The 13,960-nt window shown below is 43.6% G+C and overlaps 1 protein-coding gene across 1 annotated transcript in view; it reads right to left on the bottom strand.

Annotated features, from left to right (window-relative positions):
* The window catches only part of LOC139420729 (POU domain, class 6, transcription factor 2-like), a 115,169-nt gene that overhangs the window by 35,509 nt on the left and 65,700 nt on the right, over positions 1–13,960 (bottom strand). Inside the window, exon 5 of the mRNA XM_071170959.1 lies at positions 5,787–5,933. Within this exon, the coding sequence (XP_071027060.1) occupies positions 5,787–5,933 (147 nt within the window). The remainder of the gene's footprint in view (positions 1–5,786; positions 5,934–13,960) is intronic.

The raw sequence follows: 13,960 nt of genomic DNA, 5'->3' as shown, positions 1-13,960 counted from the left end.
TTGTGTGCATTAGTAACAGCAGTCAGCCCTGTGGGCTCTGGCCTTTATCAAAGCTCAGTGAAGAGGATGGATGGGTCCAACAGCCCAGGCTCATGGGGGTTTCACCAGGAAACACAAAGACCAGGCACCCATCCCACATGAAAAAAATACTACAGTTTACAATAGAATACTACAGTACTTACTACATCATTATTTAGTCATATTCTACACACTGTAGTATCCCTCGATCATGTGTCGTACTTACTATAGAATTTTGTAGTATACTGTAGAAAACTATAGTAAATACTACAGTAATTTCCGCAAAAACACTACAGTCTGCAAAAACACTATAGTAATTAGTATATTATATTATACTACAGTATTTCATTTGCAAATACCCTGCCAATCCCCCTCCCCTATATCCCATTTTGTGCCACCCAGAAGGGAGAAACCTGCATACCAAGTGTAGACCATATATTTTGTTCTCCACAGGTTATTCGCTCAGACCTCAGTCCTACCTACCTACAGGTTATGGAAAATGTGCTTTTTTAGTATTATGTCCAGTAGGTTTCCTCAAGGAGAAGGCTCCTACTGCTATATCCAAGATAGAAAAATAAAAACACTGTAGTAAATACTACAGTAATGTCCGCAAAAACACTGCAGTAATAATTATAGTATACTGCATACTACAGTTTTTTACTACAGTATTTATGCTATAGTAAACTGGAAATGCAGTGTATGTCCACAACAATTCAGTAAATGCAATAGTCACTGTGCACTGCAAAAAGTGAAATCTAAGCAAGCCTAAATATCTTATATTGAGTTAATTCACTGTTTTTATGTACCAAGCTAAATTATCTAACATCATTGGCAGATAATTTTGCTTATTTAAACCTAAACATGGCTTAATACAATAAATGTATCTTATTTCAAGATATTTTTTAAAATATATTTGACCTTAATCGTTGTATTAGATACTGAGGAAACTAAAGTAAAATGGTGTAATGCTTTCCCAAGGCAATCTGTGTATTGATATCAAATGAATTCCTACTATTTTCTCACAGCCGTATTCAAACAGATGGGACTGAAGAGTGGCTTCGTCGACTAGCCTTGGAAAGTGAAAAAAGATTGACAAATGTAATCAGGTGGACACATGTTAAAGCCACATGATCAAATCCAAACCTACTCCAATAAGCTAAGAGGAAGAAATCGACTGGGCATTAATGACAGGGTCACTTACTGTGTTATCCTCTCTTCAAAAGTCAAATACTTCATTCGGATTAAAAGACCTATAGGAGAAGAAAGGACTTCAAATGAAGGCAGGGCAGGTATTTTCATTCGGATACCTCGTTCAGAATCCTTGTGCTTTTAGCACAGTAACAATGCTGCATAACCTAGCTAAACGACTGCTGCCTAACCTAGCTAAACCACAACACAATATTCAACAAGCACACACATTCTGGAGGGATTCTAGTTATTCTGTCGTTCTTCCAGCAAAACAAACGGCAAAGTCTGTTTGGGATTCTACAGACTGACACAAGTGCTGCTTTTATGGTGGGCATTCAGCTTCTGAGGCGCTGTTTTGTTGGTCCTCCAGTCAAGTTGCAGGCATGCATTAACCTCTAATGTTTCCAGTATCAGAGGGGTATGTGTGCATGTGCACGCGCATTTGTGTGTGTGTGTGTGGTGGGGGGGATCCTGGGTTAGTAGTAGTAGTGTAGTGCATGTTTCAGAGTGCTCAGACTGAATAATGCTCTGAATAATAAGGTGTAGGAGCAAAGGACTGTCGCCCAGGGCTTTGACCGTCTCCGTGACCTTATTATGTCAGCCAGTGTCAGTCGCCGTGACATTACAAAAGCACAGAGCATCCCATCAAATCCATCTCCATGGCGATCTGTCCCCGGCGCTCTGGGCATTTCCAGACCAGGGAAACCTATACTTTCTCATTAGCCGTGTTTAGCATCACTCACGCATGCTGTTTACAGTATACACTACACGTGGGCAAACGCATACAAATCAAATCAAATTTTATTTGTCACATGCGCCGAATACAACAGGTGTAGTAAACCTTACAGTGAAATGCTTACTTACAAGCCTTTAATCAACAGTGCAGTTTTAAGAAAAATACAAAAAAAAGTAAAAAATAAAAGCAATAAATAATTAAAGAGCAGCAGTAAAATAACAACAGCAAGGCTAAATACAGGGGCTACCGGTACAGAGTCAATGTGCGGGGGCACCGGTTAGTCGAGGTAATTTAGGTAATGTGTACACTATCGGGGTCACTTAGAAATGTCCTTGTTTTTGAAAGAAAAACACATTTTGTGTCCATTGAAATAACATCAAATTGGTCAGAAATACAGTGTAGACATTGTTAATGTTGCAAATGACTACAGTAGCTGGAAACTGCTGATTTTTTTTCATTGAATATCTACATAGGCGTACAGAGGCCCATTATCAGCAACCATCACTCATTGGTCAGCAACCATCACTCATTTTAAAAGGCTAATTTATCATTAGAAACCCTTTTGCAATTATGTTGGCACAGCTGAAAACTGTTGTTATGATTTAAAGAAGCAATAAAACTGTCCTTCTTTAGACTAGTTGAGTATCTGGAGCATCAGCATTTGTGGGTTCAATTACAGGCTCAAAATGGCCAGAAACAAAGAACTTTCTTTTGAAAACTCAGTCAGTCTATTCTTGTTCTGAGAAATGAAGGCTATTCCATGCGAGAAATTACCCCAAAAAATTAAGATCTCGTACAACGCTCTGTCACGCATGCTCCCTCTTCGGCCTCTAGGTCACCAGGCTGCTCATTATGTCGCACACCTGTCAACATCGTTATGCGCACCTGCGTGTCATCAGACTCACCTGGACTCCATCACTTCCCAGATTACCTTCCCTATATATGTCACTCCCTTTTGTTCCTTCCTTGTTTCTGTTTCATGTCTGTGTTCTGTTAGTGTTTCTTGTTTTGTATTATGTTCAGTTTATTTTATTCAAACACTCACTCCCTGTGCTTGCTTCTCGACTCTCACCGCACATCGTTACATACTCCCTTTCACAGAACAGTGCAAACTGGCTCTGACCAGAATAGAAAGAGGAGTGGGAGGCCCCGGTGCACAACTGAGCAAGAGGACAAGTACATTAGAGTGTCTAGTTTGAGAAACAGATGCATCACAAGTCCTCAACTGGCAGCTTCATTATTAAATAGCACCCGCAAAACACCAGTCTCAACGTCAACAGTGAAGAGGCGACTCCTGGATGCTGGCATTCTAGGCAGAGTTGCAAAGAAAAGGCCACATCTCAGCCTGGACAATAAAAAGAAAAGATTAAGAGGGGCAAAAGAACACAGACACTGGACAGAGGAACTCTGCCTAGAAGGCCAGCATCCCAGAGTCGCCTCTTGATGGAGCCGTTTCTGGCCATGCAGTCATGAGTGAATAGGGAGTACAGGAGGGGACTGAGCACGCACCCCTGAGGGGCCCCCGTGTTGAGGATCAGAGTGGGGGATGTGTTGTTACCTACCCTTACCACCTGGGGGCGGCCCGTCAGGAAGTCCAGGATCCAGTTGCAGAGGGAGGTGTTTAGTCCCAGGGTCCTTAGCTTAGTGATAAGCTTTGAGGGCACGGTGGTGTTGAACACTCAGCTGTAGTCTATGAATAGCATTCTCACATGGGTGTTCCTCTTGTCCAGGTGGGAAAGGGAAATGTGGAATGCAATAGTGATGGCATCATCTGTGGATCTGTTGGGGCGGTATTCAAAGGGAGTGGGTCTAGGGTTTCTGGGATAATGGTGTTGATGTGAGCCATGACCAGCCTTTCAAAGCACTTCATGGCTACAGACGTGAGTGCTACTGGTTGGTAGTCATTTAGACAGGTTACCTTAGTGTTCTTGAGCACAGGGACAATGGTGGTCTGTTTCAAACATGTTGGTATTACAGACTCAGACAGGGAGAGGTTGAAAATGTGAGTGAAGACACTTGCCAGTTGGTCAGCGCATGCTCGGTGTACACGTCCTGGTAATCCGTCTGGCCCTGCGGCCTTATGAATGTTGACCTGTTTAAAGGTCTTACTCACATCTGCTACGGAGAGCGTGATCACACAGTCGTCCGGAACAGCTGATGCTCTCGTGCATTTTTCGGTGTTACTTGCCTCGAAGCGAGCAAACAGTAGAAGTCATTTAGCTCGTCTGGTAGGCTCGTGTCACTGGGCAGTACTTGACTGCTTCCCTTTGTAGTCTGTAATAGTTTGCAAGCCCTGCCACATCCGACGAGCGTCGGAGCCGGTGTAGTACGATTCGATCTTAGTTCTGTATTGAAGCTTTGCCTGTTTGATGGTTCGTTGGAGGGCATAGCGGGATTTCTTATAAGCTTCCGGGTTAGAGTCCCCCTCCTTGAAAGCGGCATCTCTACCCTTTAGCTCAGTGCGGATGTTGCCTGTAATCCATGGCTTCTGGTTGTGGTATGTACTTACAGTCACTGTGGGGAGGACGTCATCGATGCACTTATTGATGAAGCCATTGACTGATGTGGTGTACTCCATAATGCCATCTAAAGAATCCCGGGAACATATTCCAGACTGTGCTAGCAAAACAGTCCTGTAGCATAGCATCTGCTTCATCACCACCTTTTTATAGACCGAGTCACTGGTGCTTCCTGCTTTAATATATTTGCTTGTAAGCAGGAATCAGGAGCATAGAATTATGGTTAGATTTGCCAAATGGAGGGTGAGGGAGAGTTTTGTACGGGTCTCTGTGTGTGGAGTAAAGGTGGTCTAGAGTTTTTTTCCCCTTTGGTTGCACATTTAACATGATGATAGAGATTATGTAAAACTGATTTAAGTTTCCCTGCATTAAAGTCCCTCGCCACTAGGAGCACCACCTCTGGATGAGCGTTTTCCTGTTTGTTTTTGGCTCATTGAGTGCGGTCTTAGTGCCAGCATTGGACTGTGGTGGTATGTAGACAGCTAGGTAGATAGTGTGGTCTACAGCTTATCAGAAGAAGAACATATACACTCTTGAGAAACACATTTTGGACACAATTCTAAGTAGCCTGCAATATGTGCATCGCTTAGTCATGAGCATATTGAGAAAAACTCCCCTGTACGGCAACTCTCACGCCTTACAGACTTCCTACACAACAAACATGGAATACGGTCTGTCTTGTCATAAAACTATGAGAGCCAGCGTCTAAGGCATTCGTCAGGCAGTGGTTTTAAGTTAGCGTGCACCGAGAGAAGGATGAAACGGGGGTTAAGGTAAATAACTGGCTGGCGTGAAAGGGCACATTGTCCATATGATCTTTCTTGAATATGTGCTGTGTGCACCTGCAATAAGATGATTCATTAGATAGGGCCCCACTCTGACAAGCGTCATCGTTCAAGCCACTGGCTACTGATGGAACAATTCTGCAGCCACCCTGTAAATATGACGTGGTCAGCATTTTACGGTGACCGGCACATGCGGATAAGAGGAAGAAGGGCTTTGTTTATTGCCAAAAAGCTTAACATATGACAGTATGTCTGCCACGGGGCTGATAAATAAATAAATAACCCCCCCCAAACAACATTGCTACATAAGAAAACTGAATATTGAGGCCATCCAGTCTTTGGAGTTCTGTTTGTATGTATTTAGTTAGTGAAAAGTGTTTATTGTAGCACTGAACAGCATGGAAATGTACTGTAACAGTAACCACCATTGTGGGACGTGCTCTTCCACTAGGTTTTCATTCCAGACATGTCTTATGAAAAGTTGAAACCTGATATACATCACTTTTTGTGTTATAAGTGGTGTTATGAGTGGACACTCACCTGTCCTTGTGCATTGGTGACCAGCTGACCCGTGACTCCAGCTTGCAGGTTGGAGAGGGCGTTGCCAAAGACCTGGGACCCGGCGATGGAGCTCATAGCTGCAGCAGCCGCCGCCGCCACCGCTGCCTGGCTGGCCAGAGGATTCAACTGAAGGTACACAATCCACCATTAGAGGTCAAATATAATAAGTTATGCTGTTTGATCAGTAGCAAATAAGGTTTATTGGTATTCTTGAAATGTTAGCATACACAAACATGGGAGAGCGAGTACAGGATGAAGAAAGTGAAGTAGCTTGAGAAAATAGAGTGCCAATGCTTTGTTTTCCTAACGACAGTCGTACTGTGAAGTCTATATGTACAGTAGTCCATCATCCAGGCCCTAGAGGTGTGTGCTCCAGGGCCCAGATGAAAGCTTGGGGTGGGCTGGTGAATAAGTGGCAATTTTACCAGTCTAAGTGCTTCCTGTGGCCCCCAGGGTCCAGCACCATCTCTACAGGGGCCAGGCAGCCCCAGACCATCTAGCTCTAACAATAGAAGGAGCCATGGTGGCCATGCACCACCACTTCAACACCTCCCACTCTGAACTACCCCGCCACCACACCGCTCATCTCGAGGGTTAAAAAATGACCGTCTTTACCCCGACTATAATGGACTCATCTGGAACCGGTGGACTGGCCAAGCGGTTGTAGAGGAGGTCTCTGTGTGGGCAGAGCCTGTGGAGCTCCAGCCAAGAAGGAGCATGAGATTACCCATATAAATCAAGCTAACCACTTATTACGGCCTGAAAATGCACTGCTGATTTGGTTGTAGTGCAGCAGAGCAGAGCCTTATTAGGTTGAGTAAGTAGATCGGAGAGCAGGCCGACAGAGGAGACTGTCCAATTACTCAACAGAATAGAGAAATAATAGAAACACTTCTTAAGCTGTAACTGGCTTGTGCTGGCGGGCAATAATGTTATGAGGGGGCTAATGTTCAAACAATTGAGGCCTGGTGAAACAATTGAACATCCTAATAGCACATAGAGAATGCATAGACAAAAGGATAACCATGTAAAAACCAATATGGGTAGATAACTTCAATGTATAATGGATGCGCAATATCTTTCATATACTTCTGTATCAAGGCACGAGGCGGGACCCAGATGCAAACACAGGAGGTAGATGGTTGGAGTCTTACAATGTTTATTAATCCAAAGGGTTAGGTAAGAGAATGGTCGTGGACAGGCAAAAAGGTCAAAACCAGATCAGAGTCCAGGAGGTACAGAGTGGCAGACAGGCTCGTGGTCAAGGCAGGCAGAATGGTCAGGCAGGTGGGTACAATGTCCAGAAACAGGCATGGGTCAAAACCGGGAGGACTAGAAAAAGGAGAATAGCAAAAAGCCGGAGAACGGCAAAAAGGCTGGTTGACTTGGAAACATACAAGACAAACAGGCACAGAGAGACAGGAAACATAGGGATCAATACACTGGGGAAAATAGCATAAGCACCAGGGACATGGCTTTTAATCTTCTTCCCATTAAGCGTTTTTTATTTTCAGAATCTTCTCATGCTGAGCCTGTCTACCACAAAATATTAACAATCTACCTTTTTCCAAAGCTAATTTCACTTCACCTACCTCTTTATTTTTAGAGTGTAAGTGAGGCCCTGTGGTCTCATCAAACACCATCACCACTTTCCACTCAAACACATCATTACTCTTGCTTCCTACCTCCGCCCTCTTTATGTTTTCTTTACTAGACGCTCCACTGCTTTCTGTATCATGATCTCTCTTCTTCCTATGACTTTCCACTACTGACCATTCCAGTCCTTGACCCTCATCCTCCCACCCAGAACTGACACCCATATTGTTCGCATTCCAGCACAGCTGTTGCTTTACCAACTTTTCCTCAATTTCCTCCATTTCCACACTATTCGCCGCCATTTCCGACTCCCGGGCTTCCCCTCTCTCCTTCCACCTTGAGCTGGCATCAGCTGTGTTTACTTATTTTGTAACAGAGAACATGATTGGCAGACGCAATTAGCAGAGATGGTACCCAGGTTTTGATTGGTTTACTGTTATAGTACTTGGCAGCATTTGTTTGACCAGCTAGCGAACTTGAAAATAATTATAAAAATAAATACAAATTGAGAATAGAGATGGCCAACAAACGGAAATGTGTTTAGAAAAAATAAATGTAGCTTATATGAAGAAGAAAAAAAATGCTCCACCTCACCAAGGATCGATTATCTTGAAAACTAAAGCAGATATGGTGCTTCGGCCCACCGGCTAAATCATTCTGTGGGGACCTGAGCTTTGTTAAGCTGAGACCATTCAGTTGCCATTCATCTTTTATGGTACCCCAACCACTATATTATTACGCCTTCTGAAATCAAATGATGAAAAAATGCCACGGAACGATCAATACTTTTTCATTGACAGTAAAGGTTAAGCACATTAAAGAATGACACTGCATTTTTCTTATGAAATCATATTTCATGTTGGTGGCCTCAAACTGGCCATGATTGATATTGGGTCCCCTAGTCTGAAAGTCATCCAGTTTTTTTTTTTTTTCAAAAATCGCAGGAGTTTCTTTAAATGCCCAACCCGCGTTCGTCTTTCTGACCAACTTCAGTCTTAAACGTTAAGAAGAAATTCAACCTTCACAGGGGTGAAGTGCATTTGAGAATCTCATTCAAGCTTTTACTCGTCATTGGCTAATTGACATATATCATTGTCTCAAAATGATTAAACATATGCACTAACATTTGACAATTGTATTTGTTTTTCCATGCTCTTGTTCCAAGAGACCCTTGTGAAAAAAATCACACACTTCACGTGATCACATTGTAGCACTGACGTTAATGTGTTAACATGTGGCAACATTTAAAAGCAACATGCGATAACATGAAACTACATATGTGAAATACATTGAGCACGTGTGGAAGCATCACCTCGTGAAATAAATGTGACAACATGGGGATGTGAAATTTCAACAAGTGATACCATGAAACTGAAATGCTAATTCTATTTTCACATGTAAACGTTTTTCACACGTGAATCTGCACATTTCGTGAACATGAACACATGTTATACTCCTCACATGAGAAAAGATGGTGCTAACATGTGAACTCTAAATTGAATACATGTGAACAACTGACCTCGTGTCTCTTTTGACAGCTCAACATGTGAAAAGGGAAGTAAATAAATTCTATGGGGTTTTAAGGTAGGTGGTACGCTGTTCAGCTAAAATAGTGTAAACATCTGATGACCGCAACTGGGATTTGAACTCGCAACCTCTGTATTTGGGGTCTGCTGATACATCTGCTGCGCCACATCTTTATGTAATACATGTATCACTAGCCACTTTAAACTTTGCCACTTTGTTTACATACCCTACATTACTCATCTCATATGTACATACTGTACTCGACACCATCTACTGCATCTTGCCTATGCCGTTCTGTACCATCACTCATTCACATATCTTTATGTACATATTCTTTAACCCTTTACGCTTGTGTGTATAAGGTAGTAGTTTTGGAATTGTTAGGTTAGATTACTCGTTGGTCATTACTGCATTGTCGGAACTAGAAGCACAAGCATTTCGCTACACTCGCATTCACATCTGCTAACCATGTGTATGTGATAAATAAAATTAGATTTGGTTTACATCACTGCACTTAGCAAAAGAGTGCCATCTGCATTGCTCTTTTAGTTATCAATTCAGCGGATTATTCTGTCATTGATTTCATTGACTTATTTAGTGTCCAATGTTGGTGGGTCATATTATTCCGATTTAATGATACTACTGAATCCCGATGATAAATCAAATTGTTTTTCCAATGTGCAGGAATACAGGTGAAATCAGTTATTGACACAGACATGGTTGCGTAGCAAAGATTGGAATGCCGTGTTCAAATCCCAGGTGAGGGATTGAGTAATAATTACTGTATAAATAAACATACACGCTGTAACCATGTATTTTAAATATGTACGTTGAAAACACAGAGTTTCTGTTTGCAGGGCATCACCTGTGAAATTTCATGTGAAAAATATCCACATGTGAAGCTTTATGTGAAGTATCATCATATGTGGTGTTCCAAAACCACATGGTTTCACGTGATTTTACATGTCAAATTTCATGTGAAATGACATTTTACATGTGCAAAATGTGGACATTTTACATGTGAAATCATGTGTTTTTTCCGTAAGGGGAGGCTTGTCACTTTACAATCAATTTGCTCTAGTCAGGGTAGTATTATTGTAAAGGCCAGCGAAACAGAACAGAAGAGGAAGCATGTATTTCATTACTTGTCATACAGTAATTGTTTTTGAAAACACGTCACTCTCCCGTGAAATGGATGCCCTTAAAGGACTCGTGTCATTTTAAATAGACTTTTTTTTTGCGATGACGGACTTCTAACCTTCTAAACGTATCTTGTTCATTTTAGATCATATTGAAGTTGATGTCAGTAGAGATAGCAATAGTTTGTTTACTTTGACATCTCATGGAATCAGGAGAAAGAAAAACAATAACAAAATAAAAACCTGGCTAGCCCATGGAATGGCAAGAGTCCTTCATGCCAAAAAGTATTTGGAGTGGGATTGGTATCTAGACAAAATGGTAGTGTGGACAGACTGTTTAAACTCTTCTCTATGACAAAGCTTGTAGTGTCACTATGACAATACGGGTTTAGCCTGCTATTATTGTAATAGTGACATTGAGATATACATTTCTCTCCCTTGATGCAATATGTTCACATAGTGACATTTTAGACAGAAATAAAGGATGAGTGTGATGAGGAGCCAGGTTTGCCTCTATATCTGTCCTGGTGGGAGGGGGGGATGGAGAGAGCCAGCCAGACACCCTCATTCTGCTTTATGACCATGGTGCTGGATTTCAGAGGGTCTTATCCAGGCCAAATCTTCAAATAAATACATGTATCGGTGCGAAAGTGGCAGGAAGGGTCGGCTGGTGATATCAGTCAGTGAGGGATTGCATTAACAGATAATCCTCCCTTCATTTCTGAGCAGAGCCGCGCTCTTTCTCTCTCTCTCCCCTCTCTCTCTGCTCTCTGCTGAGGGGGAGAGGATTTGTGTGAGTGAGAGGTGATACAATGGTGGAGTCCAGGTGAGGCAGAGAGGGATTTGGTCATGGTCGTTTAAACATCATGCTCTTAGGTGATTTGGTTATGTCAAGCGATGCGCTGGTCTGACAAAGGAGGTTTCCTTATTTAACTGGGTTAATGATGTGTATTTGGTAATACCACGGGGTGATGTGCTAGCCTGATAGAGGCACAGTGGAGAGAAGGAGGTTGTAGAGAGGGGCGTCTGCACTACAGCTAGCAGAGCGGAGCAGAGCCAGGCCTCATGTGGAGTTGGAGAGGTCTGGATCAGTACACAGATAATGGTATCGGTGTGTGCGTGTGTTGATACTTCAGTGCTATTTCCTTGTGTAGCTATACGTGCCCAACTGAATATGTTGGTGGTAGTATCATTGTGTTTGCTATTCCTCTGCTATGCGGAGGCTATTATTCTGGTAAATCCAGGTAAAAAAGAGATAATCGACTGGGCTCTAGCCTCGGGTCTTGAATTGGGTAATATGGGTAGCGGCGTGAGGGAGAACTAGGCATAAGAAGGGGGGATAGCAGTGTTGGACATCTAAACAGGTGATTTTCCGCCACAGTGCCTCCTCTCAACAGCGCTATAGGAGGCAGAAAATTACAGACGTGGCCCAGCATTTGTGTTGATTGCATGTGTTGCAGGAGATAAACAGTGATCTTCCTATTTACAAGGCCATATAAACCATTGTGTTCCAGCCTTTTCATTCTCCCATCAATAGGGTGGTTATGGAGTCTTAGTGGTATGGATCTCACTAGCCGTTCGCTAGGGCCGAATCGTGCCAATAACCCACAACGAAGAGCCGCAGGAATCTGATAATGACATCAAATAATTGGATGAATATATATTGTGGAGTCACCAGTCAGGTACACTGTGGGACAAATATTATATTATTATATTGAAACATCAGTATGTCATCATCACAGGACCACAAGCCACAGATGTTTCTCGTCACATCTACTTGCATCACTCCCCATAAGCCTTATTCATCACCCTAACTGAATACATACTGTACAGCCCATGGAGTCAGTTGGTACAAAAATAAGGTCCTTGCTTCAATGTAGATATCATTCTTTGATAAAGCAGCCAAATTGTTACAAATACATATTTTGCACTATGGGTAAAATGAGGACGGTACATGTCAACTCTGTTACAGTCACTGTTGACCACGAGGGTCACCTGGTGCAGTAACCCGTTGACCATGAGGGTCACCTGGTGCAGTAACCCGTTGACCATGAGGGTCACCTGGTGCAGTAACCCGTTGACCATGAGGGTCACCTGGTGCAGTAACCCGTTGACCACGAGGGTCACCTGGTGCAGTAACCCTTTGACCACGAGGGTCACCTGGTGCAGTAACCCGTTGACCATGAGGGTCACCTGGTGCAGTAACCCGTTGACCACGAGGGTCACCTGGTGCAGTAACCCGTTGACCACGAGGGTCACCTGGTGCAGTAACCCGTTGACCACGAGGGTCACCTGGTGCAGTAACCCGTTGACCATGAGGGTCACCTGGTGCAGTAACCCGTTGACCACGAGGGTCACCTGGTGCAGTAACCCGTTGACCATGTGGGTCACCTGGTGCAGTAACCCGTTGACCACGAGGGTTACCTGGTGCAGTAACCCGTTGACCACGAGGGTTACCTGGTGCAGTAACCCGTTGTCCATGAGGGTTACCTGGTGCAGTAACCCGTTGACCATGAGGGTCACCTGGTGCAGTAACCCGTTGACCATGAGGGTCACCTGGTGCAGTAACCCATTGTCCATGAGGGTCACCTGGTGCAGTAACCCGTTGACCATGAGGGTCACCTGGTGCAGTAACCCATTGTCCATGAGGGTCACCTGGTGCAGTAACCCATTGACCATGAGGGTCACCTGGTGCAGTAACCCATTGTCCATGAGGGTTACCTGGTGCAGTAACCCGTGCAATCTCTGGAATAGGATAAAAATGGTCTCTGTGAGCGTGAACAGACCCCTGGAAACGTAAATGTGTGTGACTCAAACTAACTGGAGTTTATTCTGGGCTGGCTCTTCTTATGTGCCTGTTTGAAAGTGAACCGCTTTTCCCGGCAGACACAATGGAACAGAGAAGAGCAGAGGTAATGGGTATCAACCCAGGTTAGACAACAAAAAGGGAAGCATCTCAGAGTTTCGATAGGCTTGATGCATGCAGCGCTCAAACGTTTTGATATCTAGCGCGCCCCAAAAGTCACAATAATTTAACAAACCACCATTTTGTTTGTTTTGCAGCCATGTGTACTGGGAAAGGAAAACATAGTGTTCTATCATTATCAATGAGCTTTGAACAACATCCATAATAATTCTCTCAGCTCCTTAGAAGGCGCTTATCAGAGAGAATTTAGCTCAGAGTAGACAATTACTGCAGGATGAAAATACTTTCTCTAGTAGTCCTACATACAAAGCATGTGTAATAGACAAATTATTCTGTACATAAGGGCACAGTATATCTGACCAGTATGGAATAGAATGTACTTCAGCTTGCCTGAGAGGGTCCTCACGTGAAAATGAGGATGATCGCAGTGAAAGGAAGCCTGGCAAAGTAATGCTCTTGAATGTAGCCAGATGCAAGAAGCCCATCTGATAAAGCGGCCCATCCATCTTAATTCTTCCTGTCATGCTCGTTATCACTCAGCCAAAAGTGTGGCAAAAGTTAACCAAACAGGGAAAATGTACAATCAATAGAGTTTTTGCTTCTGGATGAGAGCAACGAGAGTCTATCTCAAGAGGGAAAAACTCGCTCCTGTTTTCTCGGGCCCACCTCTCACATCCCTCCACCCCTCTCTTCTTTTCCCACTCCTGAGTGAATGTAATCAGCTGTGACATGAGAAAACACGCTCTCTGCCTGTCAGTGCCTTGCCAGTCCTCTGCTCGTCCTAGCTTCCCCAAACAGCTCCCTCCCTGGCTCCTCCTTGCCCTCACATCTGCTACTGTACATCAAAAGGCCATTAGGCCCTCCCAAACACCTCTAGTCCCAGGGTTGGCTGAAATGGCTTGGGGGCAGCCTCACACACAGCTCCTCCACTCTGGGTCCTCAGAGCGCAGTCTGGGTCACTGATG

The sequence above is a fragment of the Oncorhynchus clarkii genome, chromosome 11 (genome assembly GCF_045791955.1).
Source record: "Oncorhynchus clarkii lewisi isolate Uvic-CL-2024 chromosome 11, UVic_Ocla_1.0, whole genome shotgun sequence".
In the NCBI taxonomy this organism is placed as follows: Eukaryota; Metazoa; Chordata; class Actinopteri; order Salmoniformes; family Salmonidae; genus Oncorhynchus; species Oncorhynchus clarkii.
This window is presented reverse-complemented; position numbering and strand designations above follow the sequence as displayed.